This window comes from Perissodus microlepis, chromosome 4 (genome assembly GCF_051167445.1).
Source record: "Perissodus microlepis isolate ML-2025 ecotype Zambia chromosome 4, ASM5116744v1, whole genome shotgun sequence".
Classification (NCBI taxonomy): Eukaryota; Metazoa; Chordata; class Actinopteri; order Cichliformes; family Cichlidae; genus Perissodus; species Perissodus microlepis.
Window position 1 is genome coordinate 12399638 of NC_140464.1, and position 20794 is coordinate 12420431.

At 41.7% G+C, this 20794-nt stretch overlaps 1 protein-coding gene and 2 long non-coding RNA genes across 3 annotated transcripts; all 3 read right to left on the minus strand.

Moving 5' to 3' along the window:
* Positions 1–4164: 4164 nt before the first annotated feature.
* On the minus strand, positions 4165–4702 carry LOC146388465 (uncharacterized). The gene is made up of 2 exons (XR_014800043.1): positions 4665–4702; positions 4165–4428 (listed from the first exon to the last, which is right to left on the minus strand). It is a non-coding gene; the product is annotated as an uncharacterized LOC146388465 (long non-coding RNA).
* Positions 4703–5734: 1032 nt separating this feature from the next.
* Positions 5735–9513, minus strand: LOC146388466 (uncharacterized). Its single transcript, XM_084925793.1, has 8 exons — positions 9360–9513; positions 9171–9264; positions 8438–8794; positions 8225–8342; positions 8059–8150; positions 7834–7948; positions 6369–6470; positions 5735–6167 (listed from the first exon to the last, which is right to left on the minus strand). The coding sequence occupies exons 1-8, from the start codon at positions 9461–9463 to the stop codon at positions 5968–5970; spliced, it is 1182 nt and encodes a 393-aa protein (XP_084781919.1). The 5' UTR covers positions 9464–9513; the 3' UTR covers positions 5735–5967.
* Positions 9514–13320: 3807 nt separating this feature from the next.
* Positions 13321–14242, minus strand: LOC146388467 (uncharacterized). Its single transcript, XR_014799980.1, has 3 exons — positions 14056–14242; positions 13549–13627; positions 13321–13349 (listed from the first exon to the last, which is right to left on the minus strand). It is a non-coding gene; the product is annotated as an uncharacterized LOC146388467 (long non-coding RNA).
* Between the last annotated feature and the right edge of the window lie 6552 nt (positions 14243–20794).

Below are 20794 nucleotides of genomic sequence, written 5' to 3' on the forward strand. Positions count from 1 at the left end.
TGTCAGTCTGTTTCACTCTCTAATTGTGGCTTAAGTACCTAACACATTCATGAATCTGATCGATCAATAATATCTTCCCTGCACTCGACATCTCATAGTTTTACATATCAGCCAACATTATTGTCTAAATCCTCATAAATATAGAAGTGACTTGCTTATTATAACACATTACAAGTTAAAGTAATACTGCACTGCATGTATAGTAGGTAACACCTACTGTGTATGGGAGCCTAAAGCAAAGTTAACTGCACCAGTACCAGCTTCAGAACATATTGTATATTATATGTTTCTACCTTTTTGTAATATGTCATGTTTAGATGCAGTGACAATTGCATATTAGGAGTTGTGGTAATATGTGGTTTTTATATACAGGATATTAGAAAAAAATTGACATTTTTTGCTATTTTTCTTGTTTGTTTGCACATTATTATTGTGTACATATTACATATGTAACATTATTGTTAATATTATTACAGGGAGTGCAGAATTATTAGGCAAATGAGTATTTTGTCCACATCATCCTCTTCATGCATGTTGTCTTACTCCAAGCTGTATAGGCTCGAAAGCCTACTACCAATTAGGCATATTAGGTGATGTGCGTCTCTGTAATGAGAAGGGGTGTGGTCTAATGACATCAACACCCTATATCAGGTGTGCATAATTATTAGGCAACGTCCTTTCCTTTGGCAAAATGGGTCAAAAGAAGGACTTGACAGGCTCAGAAAGGTCAAAAATAGTGAGATATCTTGCAGAGGGATGCAGCAGTCTCAAAATTGCACAGCTTCTGAAGGTGATCATCGAACAATCAAGCGTTTCATTCAAAATAGTCAACAGGGTCGCAAGAAGCGTGTGGAAAAACCAAGGCGCAAAATAACTGCCCATGAACTAAGAAAAGTCAAGCGTGCAGCTGCCAAGATGCCACTTGCCACCAGTTTGGCCATATTTCAGAGCTGCAACATCACTGGAGTGCCCAAGAGCACAAGGTGTGCAATACTCAGAGACATGGCCAAGGTAAGAAAGGCTGAAAGACGACCACCACTGAACCAGACACACAAGCTGAAACGTCAAGACTGGGCCAAGAAATATCTCAAGACTGATTTTTCTAAGGTTTTATGGACTGATGAAATGAGAGTGAGTCTTGATGGGCCAGATGGATGGGCTCGTGGCTGGATTGGTAAAGGGCAGAGAGCTCCAGTCCGACTCAGACGCCAGCAAGGTGGAGGTGGAGTACTGGTTTGGGCTGGTATCATCAAAGATGAGCTTGTGGGGCCTTTTCGGGTTGAGGATGGAGTCAAGCTCAACTCCCAGTCCTACTGCCAGTTTCTGGAAGACACCTTCTTCAAGCAGTGGTACAGGAAGAAGTCTGCATCCTTCAAGAAAAACATGATTTTCATGCAGGACAATGCTCCATCACACGCGTCCAAGTACTCCACAGCGTGGCTGGCAAGAAAGGGTATAAAAGAAGAAAAACTAATGACAGGCCACCTTGTTCACCTGATCTGAACCCCATTGAGAACCTGTGGTCCATCATCAAATGTGAGATTTACAAGGAGGGAAAACAGTACACCTCTCTGAACAGTGTCTGGGAGGCTGTGGTTGCTGCTGCACGCAATGTTGATGGTGAACAGATCAAAACACTGACAGAATCCATGGATGGCAGGCTTTTGAGTGTCCTTGCAAAGAAAGGTGGCTATATTGGTTTGTGAATGTGGAGATGTTATATTGGTTTCACTGGTAAAAATAAATAATTGAAATGGGTATATATTTGTTTTTTGTTAAGTTGCCTAATAATTATGCACAGTAATAGTCACCTGCACACACAGATACCCCCCTAAAATAGCTAAAACTAAAAACAAACTAAAAACTACTTCCAAAAACATTCAGCTTTGATATTAATGAGTTTTTTGGGTTCATTGAGAACATGGTTGTTGTTCAATAATAAAATTATTCCTCAAAAATACAACTTGCCTAATAATTCTGCACTCCCTGTATTAGATATCAAAGATACAATTTGATTAAGGGTTTTCCTGTCATAATTTCAATAAAAATGCAATTACACACGTAAACAATAGGATCAAAATAAAGTTAAGTCTGTTGATCAAATGCTGATTTTCAAAACATTCTAGAGGAAAACAGAGATAAAATAATCTGAACAGTAACAGTGATCTTGGATGATGATGGAGGCTTCAATGGATTATTCTGTTTCAATCAATAGGTTCGTATCTATGACAATAATTTGATAAGTTTAACAGGTTTGTTTAGGCCTGGCAATACAGCAAATATTCACAAACTTTTGTTTTTGAAGAATATTTATCTTTTTTGGGATGAAGCTATCTGGCAAAATGATACAACCCTTTTAACCTCATCTTTATGTCTATCATGTGGCTATGATACTGGATTTTGGTTTGATGCATATGCAGGTTACAGCTGGGGAATAGCAGTATGTTGTGGATTGATTTGGCATGTTCAACCACTGTTACACCAAACTCTCTCACTTATAACATGATAAAGGCCTCTTACTCAGTGTCATGGATTTTCTATACTTTTGGGGACACAGGGCCAAAGTCTGAGGCAATAAGTCAGATCAAAGAAGGCAATGATTCTAAAATGGGAGTTTACTTATGTCATTATATATATCCAGGAATATGTGCCTGAGGATAGTTGTCATGAAATCAATATTAAATCAAAGTATTCCTTAATTACCACAGCTGACACGAGTTCTCCATAGCTGCCTGCTGTCTCAGGATCTGTCTCCAAAAAGGACCAGGGAGCGCTAACATGTTATGTTCTAAACTGATGAAGAAAATGCACATTAAACATAGTATAAACTTACTGAGTGAAGTAATGTCAAGAGGATTCCTTTAGCTCCTATTGGGTTGGTTCCTTGATCAATGCAATACAGAATCATTAATCTGGTTTTATGTAATGTCCTCAAAACATGTCAAAATGAGGCTCACTAGTCTGTGTGGCCTCCATATGCCTGTATGACCTCCCTACAACACCTGGGTATGCTCCTGATGAAGTGGCAGATGCTCTCCTGATGGATCTCCTCCCAGACTCCAGGACTAAAGCATCTGCCCACTCCTGGACATTTTGTGGTGCAGTTGGTGGATGGAGCGAGACATGATGTCCCAGATGTCCTCAATTGGATTCAGGTCTGGGGAATGGGCGGGCCAGTCCACAGCATCAATGCCTTCGTCTTGCAGGAACTGCTGACACACTCCAGCCACATGAGGTCTAGGATTGTCTTGCATTAGGAGGAACCCGGGGCCAACCGCACCAGCATATGGTCTCACAAGGGGTCTGAGGATCTCATCTCAGTACCTAATGGCAGTCAGGCTACCTCTGCCGAACACATGGAGGGCTGTGCAGCTCCCCAAAGAAATGCCACCCCACACCAAAACTGACCCACTGCCAAACTCATGCTGGAGGATGTTGCAGGCAGCAGAAGGTTCTCCACGGCGTCTCCAGACTCTGTCACAAGTGCTCAGTGTGAACCTGCCTTCATATGTGAGGAGCAAAGTTGCCAATCTTTGTGTTCTCTGGCAAATGCCAAACATCCGGCACGGTGTTGGGCTGTAAGCACAACCCCACCTGTGGACGTCGGGCCCTCATACCACCCTCATGGAGTCCGTTTCTGACCGTTTGAGCAGACGTGCACATTTGTGGCCTGCTGGAGGTCATTTTGCACAGCTCTGGCCTTTCTTTCCTACCCCACAGTACCTTCCCTTACCATTTGTTTCCTACTCTTTTACTTCTTCTTTGATGACGGTTGTCTTTCTAGATAAGCAATTTCATTTGCTCTGGGGCGAGTCACTGGCTCGGGTGCATTCTGGGACTGTCAGTTCACCAGTGTGCTGGCATGCTTCTTAACAAACACACCACTACAGCAAACATCTCAATTGTACTTGTTGATTTCTTCGACAAAACACTGAACAAAAAATTTACTTGTGAGTGTGCTGCCTGGTGCTTTTAAATTTTGTGATAATTTGAGCAGCCCAGAAAGCATCCCATAAATTAAATTATGTTATCGTATCTGAACATGTACACTAGTCATTAAATTAGATGGGAAATAATGATTCAGGGTAAACAACTGCACCAAGGAAATTCCATTTTTCTTCTCAAAATGTAAAATGTCTGTTGAAAAATCACATTAAACAGAGATGTGATTAACTTTTTATTTTACCAAACATAACATCAATGATGACACAATCAGTCTTCATCAGAAGTGCTCAAATCACTCTCAGTGGCATCGTCTGGAATGTCCTCCTCCTCCTCCGAGTCCATTTCCAGGAGTGGTTGGTGGCTGAGGATTCTCTTGTACACGTCCTTTACTTTGAGCATTTCAGCTTTCAGTTCACTTTGTTTTTTTTAAAACCAGGCTACAGAGTCCCTTCTGTGCATCCTCCGACATGCCAACAAAGGAGGCTGTAAAAAGAACAAAACAAATAAATATGAGAAAAGTAAAAAAAACAAACAAACAAAAAAAACCTCACCTCATAAACACAAGGAATTAGGATGCTGTAATTAAACATTTTTTTAAAAGGGAGAAGGCAGTGTTAGCTAGCAATCTAGATATAGGTAAAAGATCCAGTAAGACTTTAGCATCTGCTCTTATTTTCAATCGATTCATCAAAAAATTAATAAATAAATAAAGTGCTTACAGTCTGAGGAGATTGTCCCTAACACCACAGATCGCATTTGCAACTAGGGATGGGTATCGTTTAGGTTTTATCCGATACCGGTGCCAAACCGGTACTTTTGAAACGGTGCCGGTGCTTAAACGGTGCTCAAACCGGTGCTTAAAGAATGGAGAACACTAACTTTGTCCAAAAACCTCTCATGTTCAGCTGTTTTTTTGTAAAAAGATAACAATGTTAGCCTTTTCTGCAGCTATGGGGCATATATGGTATCACTCTTGGCTGGAAGCAGTGCTTAAACAATGGAAAAAACACAAACTTTATCCAAAAACCTCTCATGTTTAACTGTTTTCCACTTTTTCTTTGGTCATTTTAGCCTTTTTGGCCAGGGTGAAGGGAGTATCTGCCATCAAACAAGAAGACAGCCGCATGTAGCTATGCTGGTGTTTGCTAGTTCACCTTACATGCATTAATGTAATAACGTGGTTAGCCTACTCAACGTAAATTACACACGAACAACATTACGCTACTCACGCAGAGAAGAACGGCTGCTGCTGCCATCATCATCCGTCATCATTTCTGCTACACTGGCAGGGCTAGGGGCCAAGACTCTATTCTTCGGGTTTTTGGGGGATGTTGCTCCGGGTCCGATAACAGGCAACCCACCCGCAGTAGATGTGCACGGAGTGAGGTCTCGCAGCAAGCTATCAAATACGGCGCATTTCTCGGCTTTTAAAAAAAACGCTATGCGTCGCCAGGTGTTTCATCGGATTTGAGGTGTTACCTCCTTTGACAGTATCACAGTATCAGCTTAAAGCACTTGTTGCAGGCTGCTGAGTTTGCATATTTTGCTGTGAAGTACAGCCATACATTTGACCGGTCCTCCTTGGGCATTTTTAATCTGTAGCTCTGCTCTAAAAGAACGTACGTACCTGGACCCGCCTACTATCCTCGGAAACGTAAAATGATTGGCTAGAATCTAAAGTGTATCACAGCTCAGGAAAAAAAAGCACCGAAATAAAGCACCGAAATGTGCGCTGCTTTTCGGTCTGGTTACTACCGTTTATGTCAGAACCGGTGCCATCATGGCACCGGATACCGGTACCCATCCCTATTCGCAACACTGTCCAGTGATGCCGCATCTCCCTGCAAAGGATCATCTCCTCCTCTCTCAGGCACCTCACAGCCATCACCTTCTCAAAGACCTTTCTCTTTGTCCGGAGGTTAGCAGCAGCTACAGTTTAACAACATCAGATGGGAAAACATAGTAGCATATTATGATTCAAGAACAAAACATTCAACTACTGCTCAGATACTGGGAGTTTGTTTAAAAAGGATATTTAGAAATCAAGAGCTTACGTTCACTTGTGCTCTGCCAGGGCCAAATATCGGTCTGCATGAGGGCATCACTGGATACGATTTGCTTTGTTGGTTCAGCGAGCTTGTTGTAGTCGTCAACAGCAGCCGCCAAGCGTTTCTTCTCAACTAAGATGACCTTGCGAATTCTGTGTCGCCTCTTGTTGCTATCTGTAAATAATCATAAAAAATTCATACCTTCACATAATGTATATAGTTACATTTTAATCTACACTCATCAATTTGTTTGCTAGAACAAATCACATCCAGCTTAAACAAACCTGGATCTGATTTTATTCTGTTTACAAAGTAGCTGTACAAGCTGTACAAACTAAGTATCAAACGGTCCATTTCAAAGAAGCTGGGACGTACCATTTTGTCTGTAAAGACTTTGTGTTCGCACTCTGATGACGACGACAAGCTCCTCTATTCGTGCCTGCAACGCTCCAAGGCTGCCATCAGTTTGATCACTTTCTAAGTGAGAGGAATATTAATCAGAATACAGGATGAGTAACAGTCACCAAACTACAGTGGACTCTGTAATCACTGACTTGATGACATTCATTATAAGACATCTGGAGCCTTCATGTGCTGCTATCTCATGATAATCATGAGATAACAAGTATGTTGGTGTTCAGGTTTATAAAACCAACTAGTACGACATCATTTCAACTCAGGTTCTATCCAATTTGATGAAACGCAACAACTCTGCCATAAATTCTGCTTCTACAAGCCTTATTTTTCATTGTTTGTTGACACTGTCAGAAAGATCTTAATTCTACCTAAAGTTCTTTAATGAGGCAATGGTGGGTCCTATTGTTATACATGAGCAGGGGCGGAGCGTGGGGGTGGCTTACTGGGCTTAAGCCCGGGTTGTTTTGTCAGAAGCCCGGGGTCTTTTGGAGTGTAATTTTTTCATAGTTAGATGCCTGGCTGACAACTGTATAAAACAAAAAGTACACACACAATATTCGAAGCACATAGTGCACACTGTGGGAATTTATGACTGTGCGTGAATCCCCCCTGATATTGGTATGATCCGAGCTCAGGCACTAAGCGACTGAGCGAGAGGGCGGGGCAGCTGCTTCCTGTGAGTGCGCTGTTGGAGAAACGGAGCCAGCCATACTAAGGAGAGCTTAAGTTTGACCAGGTACCAAAGCAAATCATTCGTACCGTACAAATAATGTAAATATGACGGTGCATCACGAAAGATTGATATCAAACTGATCACTTGACCAATATTACGTTACTTGCTCTTCGAGTGAATCAGCAACTGGCGAAATGAAAAGCCAAACAACAACAATGCTGTTTCTTTAGAGAGTCTTAGCTTACGTGTGTTTATTTCATATTTTCAGTTGTTTCCCTCCCCGACTAAATCGGTTTCAGTTATGTACTGAAATATAAGAATGGACATTAGAGGGTTCTTTCAAAGAAAAAACTCAGGTAAATGTTATTTTATATATTATGCTTTGTATGTTGTTCAGTATATTTCTATGCAAAACAAAATTCTGGATCAGTTCTGGGTCTGGTTGAATTGGGGTTTAGTCCCTGTGTCTTGATACAGCCCTGACCTTGTTCTTCCTTGCTGCTTAATTAAAAAACTAGTTTAAGGTGTCCTGCACATGTGATATATATTTTTCCCTATATGAAGTCATTCTTTTTTGAACAAAACTCAAAACAGGGCCAATTAATCTTTCAGTCATTTCTACCCCCCCCCCCCCCAAAAAAAATAAATAAAATAAAATCCCACATGCATACTACCCTTTTTGGCTAAGCCCCGGGTGTTTCAAATGTCTGGCTCCGCCTCTGTACATGAGTGCATTATATTGAGACGCACCTTCAGCCCATTTCTGCACATCGGCCACCCATTGCTGCAGTGTGTCGTCATCCACACCCAGCGCATTTCTGGTCGCATTCAGGCTCTCCACTTGTTCTCTAAGGATCCTTATTATCTAAGAATACATTCATAAATGTCATTCATATTGACATTAAAAGAGTACTGGTGTTTTTTCCCCCATTACCACACACATTAAAATGGTTTTTGAAAAAAAAAAAAAATCACCTTTAGATATCTCTGGCTCAAAGTGCGGCCCAGTTGTTCCACTTTCCTTTTGTTCCACCCCAAAGCCAGGAGGGTCAGCATGTCTGTTCGCCCTGCATTTCAGTTAGTATACAAATAAGAATGAATGAGCAGGAGACTGAGTGGAATCTCAGACACGGACACATACCTGCTTTAGACATGTACTTCATTGTGATGGCCGCCCTAGACAGGAAACTGTTTACTTGTTCCACCTCTTCTCCAACTGTTGAACCGGCCCCATCCTGAAACGCACCTCCCCATTTGATCTATAGAAAGGAGGTCACAATACATGACTGCTGAATTCATTCAACCTTATAACAAAATGTCTCAAACTAATCCAAAACTACAAGCTGCAGTATACCTCGCATTTCCAAGTGTGAGCCTTTGCATGCATGACGGAGAGAAAAGGACGCATTGACAAGAGGTTCCTCAGCTCAGGGCACTGCTGAGCCACCTTGGTTAAATAGGGGAAATATTTACAGGCCACATCGGAGCAAAGGAGCGTAATATGTCCTGGGACGTTAGCTGCCAACTTCCTCTGGAGAAAAAGGGGGTAAGCAAAGATCTCCCCTCGAAACATGTTCAATGCAGCTAAGAGGACTCCGTGGCGACAAACAGCTATTTCCATGCCCTCCTCATCCAACTTCCCAGTGGACTTTTTGGACGACTCCTTTGCTGCAGTCCAAGATGAAGATCCGCACAACCCTTTCCCCGGGACCTATACACTCAAAGATTTTAACATAAAAGACATGGCATGATTAAGCCCTATCAGGGACAAACTTTTTAAAACAAATGCATAACAATTAGCTGAATTAGCCTTGAGTCACACAAGACCTCATATCTCCCCAGGACAGCACTGATAATACAAAATAAAAATCATGTTGTTTTTTTTAAATACACATGGTGACAAAATTAAGTACACATTAAGATAAAGTAAAGTAAATAGTATTACGACAACACCAAGAGAAAAATAAAATAAATATCGACCCATCCATATATGTATACACACACACACGTATGTGTATATGGTTATGGCATTAACGTCATTTTAACAAGATTAACGCTAACAGCACTAATATATATGTGTATCTTACATGATTTGTGTGTCTCTGGATGTATTTCACAAACTCAGCAACTTCCTCATCTTTTTCAATGAAGACACCTTCAAAGTTCCCCTGCTCTGAAGTGCTGAACGAACACAGTGACAGTTGTTTGAAAAGAAACATTAAAATACATTTTTCTACAAATCCATATTTGACTTATGTACACAATGCATAACGTACCTTGCATTTGACTGAAAGCGATAAAGCTTGCGGTTTCCATCAACTGAGACGGCAAGCATGTCTGGAGTGCAGGCAGGGCAGCTAAAGCATGGCTCCTTGCACATCCTGTCCACCTCAAACTTTACAGCACTCCACTCCAAGAAACTTTTACTGAAGGCATAACTGATATTCGGCCAGTCTTTTACATAGAGGACATACAACAGAATATTCAAGGACAGTCATCATAAACATTGATTTGCACAATTTCCTTAAACTTCGCAAATTTAGAAACTCACCCTTCCAAAATGGGCTGTTCGTTCATCCAGCACTTTGACAAATGCCTTAAGTGACATCCCTGGTGCAGCCTTCTTAATGTCATAGAAAGACTGAAAGACATCCATTGAAAACAGGGTGCAGAAATTTAAGGTGCCAGGCCAATATCCACTACCCAGGATGTCCTTAACTGAGGGGGACCACATTAGGCCACAGCTGGTGCAGCTCACCACTGGCAGTGCAAGGTTATAACAGCCTTTAGAAAGGATAAGGATAAATTCAGTCATGGCTCAAAGCATTCATTCATGTTGTGAAGATTTCATGTTGTTTTCAAAGCGGCCTGGTAAATCCAAATGACCTTTCACAGGTGCCCACATATACTGCGGGCCGAGGGTAATTAAAACCAAGATAGCAATGCACAATTTGCAATAAAACCTCCAAACACATCTATTGTGTATGTAGTGTGTGAAAAAAGGGCAACTTACCATTTAGAATAGAATAGAATAGAATTCAACTTTATTGTCATTGCACATGCACAGGTACAGGGCAACGAAATGCAGTTTGCATCCATCCAGAAGTGCTTTAGTGATATAGATATATTACAATATATATTAGCAATAATATAGATATGTAAGTATATTACAGAAATGGGTCTATTATGGTATGTTATAATGTACACGGTATTAAGTATGTTGTGAATATTCTATAAGTATGTACAGGCTGTAGTGAGTACAGGATATAAATATGAAAAACTATACAGAATATGAAATAAATAACTTTACAGAAATCTGAGATATACAGCTATACAGAAATGGGAACTATGCAAGTTGTAAACAGTTGTAGGGTTAAAAATTATCGTATGTACAGAATGATTATTTACACAGAGCTATACAGTAGTGCAGTTAAGATAAGTGAGGGTGTGGATAATTTCTACAGAGGCTATATAAAGTGCTAGTGGTTGTGAGTGGTGGTTCAGTCCATGTTATTATTGTGTGTTTGAGGGTACAGTTGTCCATTGTGTGTGTGTGTGTATGTTCAGTCCATGAGTTTAACGTGGGTCAGATGTCAGGAGGCAGAGTTCAGGAGTCTGACAGCTGTGGGGAAGAAGCTGTTCCGGTACCTGGTGGTCTTAGTCCGGAGGCTCCTGTAGCGCCTCCCAGAGGGCAGGAGGGTGAAGAGTCCATGTGATGGGTGACTGGGGTCTTTGATGATTTTCCCAGCCCTTTTCAGACACCGCTTCCTGTAGATGTCTTTTATGGCAGGAAGTGGTGCTCCGGCGATGCGCTGGGCAGTTTTCACGACCCTCTGCAACGCCTTCCGGTCCGAGGCAGAGCAGTTCCCGTACCAGACTGTTATACAGTTGGTCAGGATGCTCTCGATGGTGCAGCGATAGAAGTTCACCAGGATGTCTGAGGACAGGTGGTTCTTCCTCAGAGTCCTCAAGAAGAAGAGGCGCTGGTGAGCCTTCTTGACCAGCTTGGAGCAGTTGGTCGTCCAGGTGAGATCCTTGGAGATGTGGACTCCCAGGAACTTGAAGCTGCTCACACTCTCCACAGCCGTCCCCTTAATGTGGATGGGTGGATGTGAGTCAGCATTCCTCCTGTAGTCCACGATGAGCTCCTTGGTCTTCTCGGTGCTAAGCAGCAGGTTGTTTCTGTCGCACCACTCAGCCAGACGATCCACCTCCTCCCTGTAGGCGGCCTCATCGTTGTCACTGATGAGGCCAATCACCGTGGAGTCATCTGCAAACTTAATGATGGTGTTGGAACCATCAGCCGGTCTGCAGTCGTGGGTGAAGAGGGAGTAGAGGAAAGGGCTCATCACACAGCCTTGTGGTACACCGGTGTTCATTGTGATTGTAGATGAGCAGCGGTTATCCAGCCGGACATGTTGGGGGCGGTTGGTCAGGAAGTCCAGTAACCATTTGCACATGAGGGAACTGATGGCCAGGTCTGTCAGTTTCCTGATGAGTTGTGAGGGGTGGATTGTATTGAATGCTGAACTGAAGTCTATAAACAGCATTCTGGCGTATGTGTTGTTGTTGTCCAGGTGTGAGAGGACAGAGTGCAGTGCGATGGAGACTGCATCCTCTGTGCTCCTGTTCTGGCGGTATGCGAATTGGTGGGGGTCCAGGGTGGGGGGGAGACAGGATTTGAAGTGTGCTAGGACCAGCTGCTCTAAGCACTTAGTGATGATGGGGGTGAGTGCTACTGGGCGGTAGTCATTGAGGCAAGATGGGTTGGAGTTTTTGGGTATCGGGACGATGGAGGTGGATTTGAAGCAGGCCGGTACCACAGCGTGGGCCAAGGACAGATTGAATATGTCTGTGAGCACTCCTGCAAGCTCCCCAGAACACGCTCTGAGAACACGCCCGGGGATGCCATCGGGACCTGCAGCCTTGTGGACATTGATCCTGCTCAGCACCGCTCCTACATCGGTGGGGGAGAGAGTCAGAGGTTGGTGGTCTGGCGTCACGTCTGCTTTGGTTGTGATTGTGGGGTTCCCTCGCTCAAAACGAGCATAAAAGTTGTTGAGCTCGTTGAGGAAGGAGACATCAGAGGAAGCGGGGGAGGGTTTGGTGGTCCTGTAGTCTGTAATGGTCTGGAGTCCTTGCCACATGCGTCGGGGGTTGGAGTTGGAGAAGTGTTCTTCTACCTTCTTTTTGTAATGGTGTTTGGCTTTTTTGATGCCCTTTATGGTTACAAGAGCCACAATTGCGCCGGGTGAAACCTCAACGTTACCTGCTGGGCAGTCACACACATGGTCTGGCCTTTGCACAGGCAACAGCCGAACTAACATTAAAACACACAATATATATAAAAAGAATTAGAAATTAACTGATACACAATAAATATACAATAACAGCACCCACTCATACTCATACATAGCAAGAAATGCATAAGACTTAAAAACCGTACCTATTGGCTTGTGAAACTCTGATGAAGGCTGCAAAAACCCTCCTGTTACTGCCTCTCTGTTGTGCAGGACAAAGCGTGTGTGAACTGCAATATCACAGTCAGCACAAAGGAATGGAAGAGGCAGGCAGTCCAGACACCTCACAACTACTTGTTTGCCACATTGACACACATGGTGTGACTGTAGATCCAGAGTAGCTAACATATTGTCTATAACACAAGGCCTGGCCTCTTTCCACTTTTGCGAGGACACCATATTTCTGATCGCCCAGTGAGTAGCAGCTGACTCAGACGACGTCTCACAAGTCATGGCTGCGTCCTCTTCTCCATCCTCCAACAACTGAAGGAGCTCCTGACGAAGCACCTCAGTTCCATACACTAACAGAAAAAAAATAAAGAAAGGAAGAAACTCTTCCACAAAGTGAAAAACACTCTAGGCAGTATGTTTCTTAGGACTGCACAAAAGCCCTGCATAACTCAACTATAACAACAAATATAAAAGTAAACAGAAATCACAATATATACAAGAAGGTAAAGTACCTTTTGTTGGGTTGACACTGGCAATATAACTAGGTTCTTCACGTGGACATTGATGCTGCTCTCTGGACACTGGGGGGAAAAAAGAGATTGAAGAATATTTACTTACTGAAATTCTTTGGTGAAAACAAGTTGTGAGATAAAATCAATGGTTGTGTGAACACTGACCACATGGCATGCAACTAGTACTTCGACTGGTTGATGGTCTTTGAGGAATAAAATCTCCCTGTCTGTCACGTTTTTTCCAGTGCACTGGTCTTGGCTGAGGTTCAATCTGTGCATCATTCTACGCAATTAACAAGGAAAAAAGGGAACACCTAAAATACAGTCCATGATTAAAGCAAAGATTATCAAACATCTTAAGTTAACCAACTTAATTTGACATAAACTTTAAAAAAAAATTCAAATCATATAACGTTTACTCCGTACAAAATATTAGACAAGCCTGTTCCCTCTTTAACAACTGTTTCCACTAAAAATGTTACCTGCATATCTTGAAGGAGTTCGTCAGCAGCCTGAAGCTCTTCCTCCAGCTCGGGATCCTCTGAATCACTCATTTTCAAGCTAATAAGGAAAGAGATTTTTGCAGAACTCAGTGACATAAACACATAACTAACGCAATTCAAATGATTTTCAGTCTTGGCGCTCCGGTTAACGTTAGCAATTAACGTTAGCATCATCAGTTTGTAAAGAGCTAGCAGAACTCTTAGCGCAAAAACTGCTTTACGCACCATGTGAGGGTATTTTGCAGCACACAAGTCCTTTAACGTTTGTAATAGATTTAATCCATCATCGTTGGATTAAATGGCTAATGCTGCAGTAGCCACGTGTAGTCGTTACCTAACAAGCATGCTGACGGTAGCTGTAGCCATTTTTAAATGCATTAAACCATTTCGAGATCAGTCACCTCTGTTTGTTTGAAGCTTTTATGAAAAACAAACTTTGAAACACACATCAAGGTATTACTTTAAATATATGTATTTTTTACATACCTGCATTAGAATCAATCAGTTCCGCCTCATTTTCTTATTCTTATAAATGGGTCTCTCCGTTCTCCCATCATCGTTTGCTTACACAGGTTGCGTCTGATTGGTTGGAGCCGAGCGCATCCAAAACTAACAGGAGTGGTGAATGAATCTATAAATGTGTTTTACGTGTGAAATGAAAATAATAAACCTAACAAAGGATTATGTACGTTAAATCTGCGCACTTTCAGATCGTGAATCAGTTTGGAAAACACTGTGTGATGGCCACAACATGAAGCGATTTTATTGTTGAATTATCAGTGATACTTTCATGTGTTTTTGTTGAGAAATGTTAACGATGTCATTAAAAGAAAGCATTAAATTAGGGAGAAAAACCCGTTCGCGGAGAGGGTCCACGGTTCTCCAGTTAGATTGTGCTTCACGGCGTCATGTTTCGCCGTGACGGGGTTATTATTGGAGTAAATGGATGGCTGGAGCCTCTGCTCGAAGCGTCTCTGATCGCCGCGAGCGGGTTCATATTGGAATGAATTGACAACCCACAGCGTCGCATAAAAACGTGGAAGGGTACCTTAGGCGTCAGCATGAGAAGTTAAGGGACGTGACAAATCGTCATTATTTTACGCATGGGGAGTCCATGTGAGTGAACTCTGTGTCAAATACTGAGCTTCAGTAAAGATTCAAGTTGCAGTTATTTATATTTCCTGTCACCTTAAATCTTCACTCAAAGACAAGTATCTTTGACAGTGTATATATAGATGTATTATATATAAGAGACAAATATTGTTCGTTTAATATGTTGGCATTACTAAATTTGGCTCAATGCTTATATGTATAAAAAGAAAATGTACAAGCTGTGATAACTGTGTCTGATAGAATGAAGAGTAGACTGATATATTAAATAATCCTTTATTGGGTGAGAAAATCAGACCATGTCATAACTGCTTTAAGTCATACAGAATAGATATCAGAGCCTTAAACAGGCTGACTTCTGCTAAATGGGTCAAACTGGGCAGAAAGTATACAAACACATAACATCCTTATGTAACACTATAGATCAACTTACCTCAGAATATATAAAGCATATAAACAATTACAGCAATATGATGCAACAAACACAGCAGTACTACTAATCCAAAATACTCAAAGCTTCATAGAACTGAAACAAACATTTATTTTTAGGTCCATTCTGCTGCTGATACATACTTTAGGTTTCTGAATATTAAACTTGTTGCTGCCTTTCATAGTGTGTAACTTGAAGGCCCTGAGTACTTTCTCCCACACTGAAAACACTGGAATGATAAAATGATTTGAACATTACCTAATAAGACTGATTCAGGACAGACAATTAGTTATTTTAAACTTTTCTAGCAGTCCTTCACAAACAGGGAACAGTCTGTCTATTCTCTCCATCTGTCAGCTGCTGCTGGCTCTTCCTCCTCCTCTTCCTCACACACTGCTGAGTTTGTCCTGGTGGATCATCAGGGGTGCAAAGCCTCACAGATGATGTGCAGCAGTGGGTCCCTGAGTCTGTCCTCACTCTGGACACTTGCAGTTGTCACACATGGAAATCAAATGTGTGATAAGCTGCAAGTGTAACTTATAAATAGGGCTGGGCGATATGGCCTAAAATTCATATGGCGATATAATTTGAAGCATGTGCGGTAACGATATATATCGCGATATATTCTTTTCTTCTGTATAACGTATTTTCCACACTATAAGGCACACTTAAAATCCTTTAATTTTCTCAAAAATCGAGAGTGTGCCTTATGTATGAATTCTGGTTGTGCTTACTGACCTCGAACCGATTTTGGCGAGCAGAAATCTGTTAAAAAATGTTTTAGTACAACTTTGGTAAGCCGCACTGCTTGATGGATTGTCAGAGCATTACGGCTGCCGTAGTGAGGAGCTTCGCGGAGTAATCTGGGTCCAAAACTCTGTCCACTTCAGGTAGGGTTGCCAACCGTCCCTTAAAAAACGGAATCGTCCCGTATTTAGAAACAAAAGTACACGTCCCGTATTGAGCTAATAAGGGACGCACTTTGTCCCGTAATACAGTGAGAATCAAAAGTAGTCTATAAATGTTTATGGAATTAACGCTTTGTTTGAAAACATAATTCCCAGCCCCTCTCCTGCTTTGTGACCAATGAGCTGACAGCACACTTATGACAATTCGAGTATGGCAATTCAGATTACCGCTTATCTCATTGGTCGAGGAAAGGTCGCTTGCGGAGAAAATACCGGAAGACAGCAGATGACCACAACAACAAGCATGGCCAACAGGGAAACAAACGCCGACACTGCGGTGCAAGTCTCGGATGACAGTACACCTAAAGCTGGGCAGACACTGTGCGATTTTTTCAGTCACGTTATTCAGCTCCTGCTCAAACTGCACGATTGACTCGCAGGGGTTAGAAGTTGGTAGGTCACGATGCAGGGTCTCACACTATACCGCCCGATGCTCTGATGCGACCTGAGAGCTCACACTGTGCCTCCATAAAATGAAGGTTATAACAGAAAATCTGTCGCTCTCTCTCTCCCTCTCTGTCTTTCACTCACACAGACACACCACCACCATCAACTTTGCTAAATTGCTAATGAAAAACATTGATCAGGCAGCTGTGATTGAACAGCAATGTAAATCCAACTATTTTCACGGTTGTTGTGGTCGTGATAATTTTGTGATGCCACATCGAAAAGGCTCGGATGAGCTTTCCAAAGTTCTACAAGTTGTGCCTCCATCGCTTGTGTCCAGATCACAGGCTGCACAGCCGTGCTGCTCACCAACGTTTACGTGTTTGCGCGTGAGCAGTGTGAGCGGCTCACGAGCGATTGATGATCGGGAGCTGGTCGTGAGGTGTTAATCGCTTCTCGTTACCCCACGTATACTACACGATGCACGATGAAGGCCAAAATCGGGCCGATCACCAAATCGGTCGCACGACTCAAAAACTCGCCTCAAAATGGGCCAAAAATCGCACAGTGTAAGCCCAGCATTAGACCAGCAATGTTTGTTCCCCTCAGAGAAAGAAAAAAAGGCTGCAAAAGTACAGGGAGGAATGGGAAAAGGAAAACACCTGGCTGGGAAAATGCACGATAACACCTTTAAAGCGCACTGCACTGTGTGCCGGCGCACTTTTTCCATAGGCATGCCTCTAATGGTGGGCACATGAAGAACATGAGGGGCGTGAAAGCTCGGGGAACCCTTAACCAATTTTTTGTCCACCAGGCCACAGCAGAAGCAGATATGGTATGTAAACATTGGTTTGTTTTTTTTAAACCCTCTGGTTAAGGTTAATATGGGCATGTGCAGTGAATATCAGCGCTATGTGGCCAGAAGTGTGATAATATAATTTATTTTGTGTAATAAACAACTGCAAGGACAGATGATTACAACAAATAGATCACTAATACATAAAAGTAATACATAGATGAATAATGATGATGAGTTATGATGCGTAATCATGGGAACAAGCGGGTTTACAAACAGGAGCAGCTGATTAGCATTAGAAAAGCTGAAATAATACCTCAACTGAAGCCAATTGTACTAAATGCACTATATGTGCATTGTTACAAGAATATTTTTCGTTCTACTGTTTTCTATTAATTTATATAATTTTAAGTTAAGCAGGACAGAGTTCTTTTAAAGAAAGATTTACTTATATTCTCAAAAGTTAAGCATGACAGGCTTCTGTTTAAGAAAGAGACCTGTTTTATTGTGTTAATGTTGTCATTTTGAGCTAAAAATAAATGGCTAAATGATCATTTGTTTCCCATATGGTCATATCACAAAGAATATGCATCTGCTTAAATCAAATTCAAGTCAAATGGTTAAAAAATAACTTCACACACAAAAAAAAGAGCTACCACACTGGGAAAGGTGAAGACAACTGGGTTGCCCGGCCCTGGCCACGAGGTGTCCCTTATTTATTTTTCAGGGAGTTGGCAACCCTAGCTATGACTGTCACCCGGCAGATGATAATGGTTGTAGTCGCTGCGATGCTTTGTACCTCAGGCTCATCAGAGACAATCGTATCCAGACAATCGTAATTTCAGTGACTGAATTATTGCCGGTCATTCGTACATTTACTTTATTATATAAAATATATAAATTAAATCTCTTTGAAACTTATAGAATCTAATCTTTTGGTTTCTTTTTTTTCATAGCCTTTTATCAAACTGTTGTCTGCTACAGAGTTAAAACTATTGTACTAGTAGTAATATAGCATCCACCATCTCCTGCTTGCATATTTCTGAAAACATCTTAGTGGTGTGGCAGCCATGGGTTGAGCCAGCCCTGCAAACCCTGTGGATGGACGATGCAGTGGACAGTGGGAAGAAGCATCCTAAAGCTCTCTTTGCAGACAAGCCTGTGCGATTCTCCACTCGCCGACCAGAAAAGACAAACGGCGGGTCTCAGTTGCAGCACCTCATCCATCCATGTCTGATCTTGCATCGGCAGATTCAGCAACACAGCCAGAGACTCCCTGTAATCTATTACAGTTGTTAAAAAAACAGTCCAGGAACAGGTCACTCAGGTTAATCCTGTATAAACAACTGCGCCTGCGCTACTGTGCATGTATGAAGTGGACCGACTTGTGATCAGGCACACGTGGTGAAATGTTATACTTACCAAATCATGCTCCCTGGCCTTATATCCTTTGCAGGTGGAACTGGACCCAGTTGTGAAAACCAATGATTTCCGTTCCTGATTTTGTCTCGCCAACAAAGAGTCCAGGCTGGTGATGATATATTTAAGAACAGAAACACACACTTCTTTTTTTTTTTTTTAATTTATGTTTTATTAGTTTTCTTATTTATACAACATATACAACAAATTCAATTTAATCACCGTGAGGGGGAAAGCAAAACCAAACCGAACAACAACAGAAGAGACAAACGGACCAAAACAAGACCAAACAAAACACAAGAACAAACAAACCAAGAAATACAACGACATTATACAAAATCGGGCTGGGGTAATAAAATAACGAAATACATTCTTCCAGCTGAATTCCCTCCACGAGGGGGAGCTTGTTACTGACCACTGCTGCCTACAAATCCCATCCCATTCCTCTCCTGTTAAGAATAGATTGCTCTCTGTTTCCCATCTTCCTTTAACATATCTTGTATCATGACCCCGTAGATTGATCAGTGAACAATATAATTTGGAAATAATTTTTTGATAGGGTCCATCTCTATATGCATTCTCGAATATATTTATAATCTCTTCATTCCCAGTCGATAACTGAGAATTTTTTAGCTTTTTTTAGAAACACACACTTCTTACCAAAGAAATGAATATTATTTTACAGTGTTGCTGAATCACATGGATGAATTTAACACCTGGACACAGTTATAGCGTGATGACTGGCAGGAGGAGATCTCACCCTGTGTTTCTCTGCCTGTGGTAGAGGTGGAACCAGATCAAGTGGAGCTGATTCTTGAACAGCCTCAAGTCAGAGCTGGATTGACCTTCTGTCACCAGGTACTGATGAGCCCGCTGTGGAGAAACATCACTGATGATGTTCATGAATCCCCAGCTGACTCTGGTAACCTTAATACAGCACAGAAAAAATGTCACAATATTCATTTATGTTGTGATTATTGTGATAATAACAGAAACAGATGCATCTATGTCATTATCTTTGAGCTTTTACACTTAACATAATTATAAAAACATGAGTATAAAAGGTGTTAAAACTCTGATGCCATCTTGGAATACTACACTTTGTTCATGTCATTACAACATTTCTCTCTTTCTAATCATACATGATGATAATGGTTGGAGCCGCTGCGATGCTTTCGACCAAAACAGGCGCAGGTTGATGACATCATCAACATGCGCTATCGCGATAGAGCGATATAATATAAGTCAAAATCTCTATCGTTGGCCAAATTTATATAGTTTCTATCGTATATCGTTTATATCGCCCACCCCTACTTATAAATACATGTTCATACTTTTATTACACAATCAGAGAGAAAGAAAAAGAGAGAGAGTGCAGGACAGACAGACAGATGACAGTCTCAGGTGTATACACTGCTACAAAACAGCACCAGAGAAGGAGGATTTAGTGTTTGTGTTATTAGGAGTGCTAAGCAAGAAGAGTTCCCAGATGGTACAGTGGACACATGTGTGACTCCTGTGATTAAAGCATCTTTCTTTCAGCTTAAAGATTGAACCGGTCAGCTCGTTCAAACACACGTTAAAGTCCGTTCGGCTCGACACCACCGAACAGAGGCAGCAATATAACATAGCTAACATTAACAGTGCAGTGAATCCTGCTTGTGCCGATATTTATGACACTAATAGAGTAAATTCACAGACTCCGCCCCCAGCACCATAGGCTCCAATCGAAGCTGAAGTGAAGCAGTTTCAGAACATTTTGCTCTACATATTTGAGTTGTCTGCAATGCTTGGTAAGTCATTTTTTCAAAGATTGTTTCGATCATTATTATTAGCTTTTACTTCTGTGGCTCTTTGGAGTTGAGACAAAGCTGTGTGAAAGGCATTAGCCATGTTGCTCGCTGATAGCATAATAATCTGTTTTAGCTAGCCAAATACTACAGCCTTGAAAAAAAGCTTACATGTGAATTTTCAGTCAAATTTTTGGTTAACTTAAATACACCTAAAACAATGTCTAGAATGTGAAATGTTGGTATAATGGTGCTACTTGAAGCCTGAAAACGATCTCCCATAAAAAAACGAGCAAACAGCAGTAGCAGATGTCCTGACTGGGTT

Excerpts from the sequence above, each read along its gene's own strand:
- LOC146388466 (XM_084925793.1), bottom strand. The coding sequence starts at position 9,463 with ATGTGCAAGGAGCCATGCTTTAGCTGCCCTGCCTGCACTCCAGACATG. Across the intron at positions 9,265-9,359 it reads CGCTTTCAGTCAAATGCAAG|CACTTCAGAGCAGGGGAACT; the intron begins GTACGTTATGCA and ends GTGTTCGTTCAG. Across the intron at positions 7,949-8,058 it reads TGAGCCAGAGATATCTAAAG|ATAATAAGGATCCTTAGAGA; the intron begins GTGATTTTTTTT and ends ATGTATTCTTAG.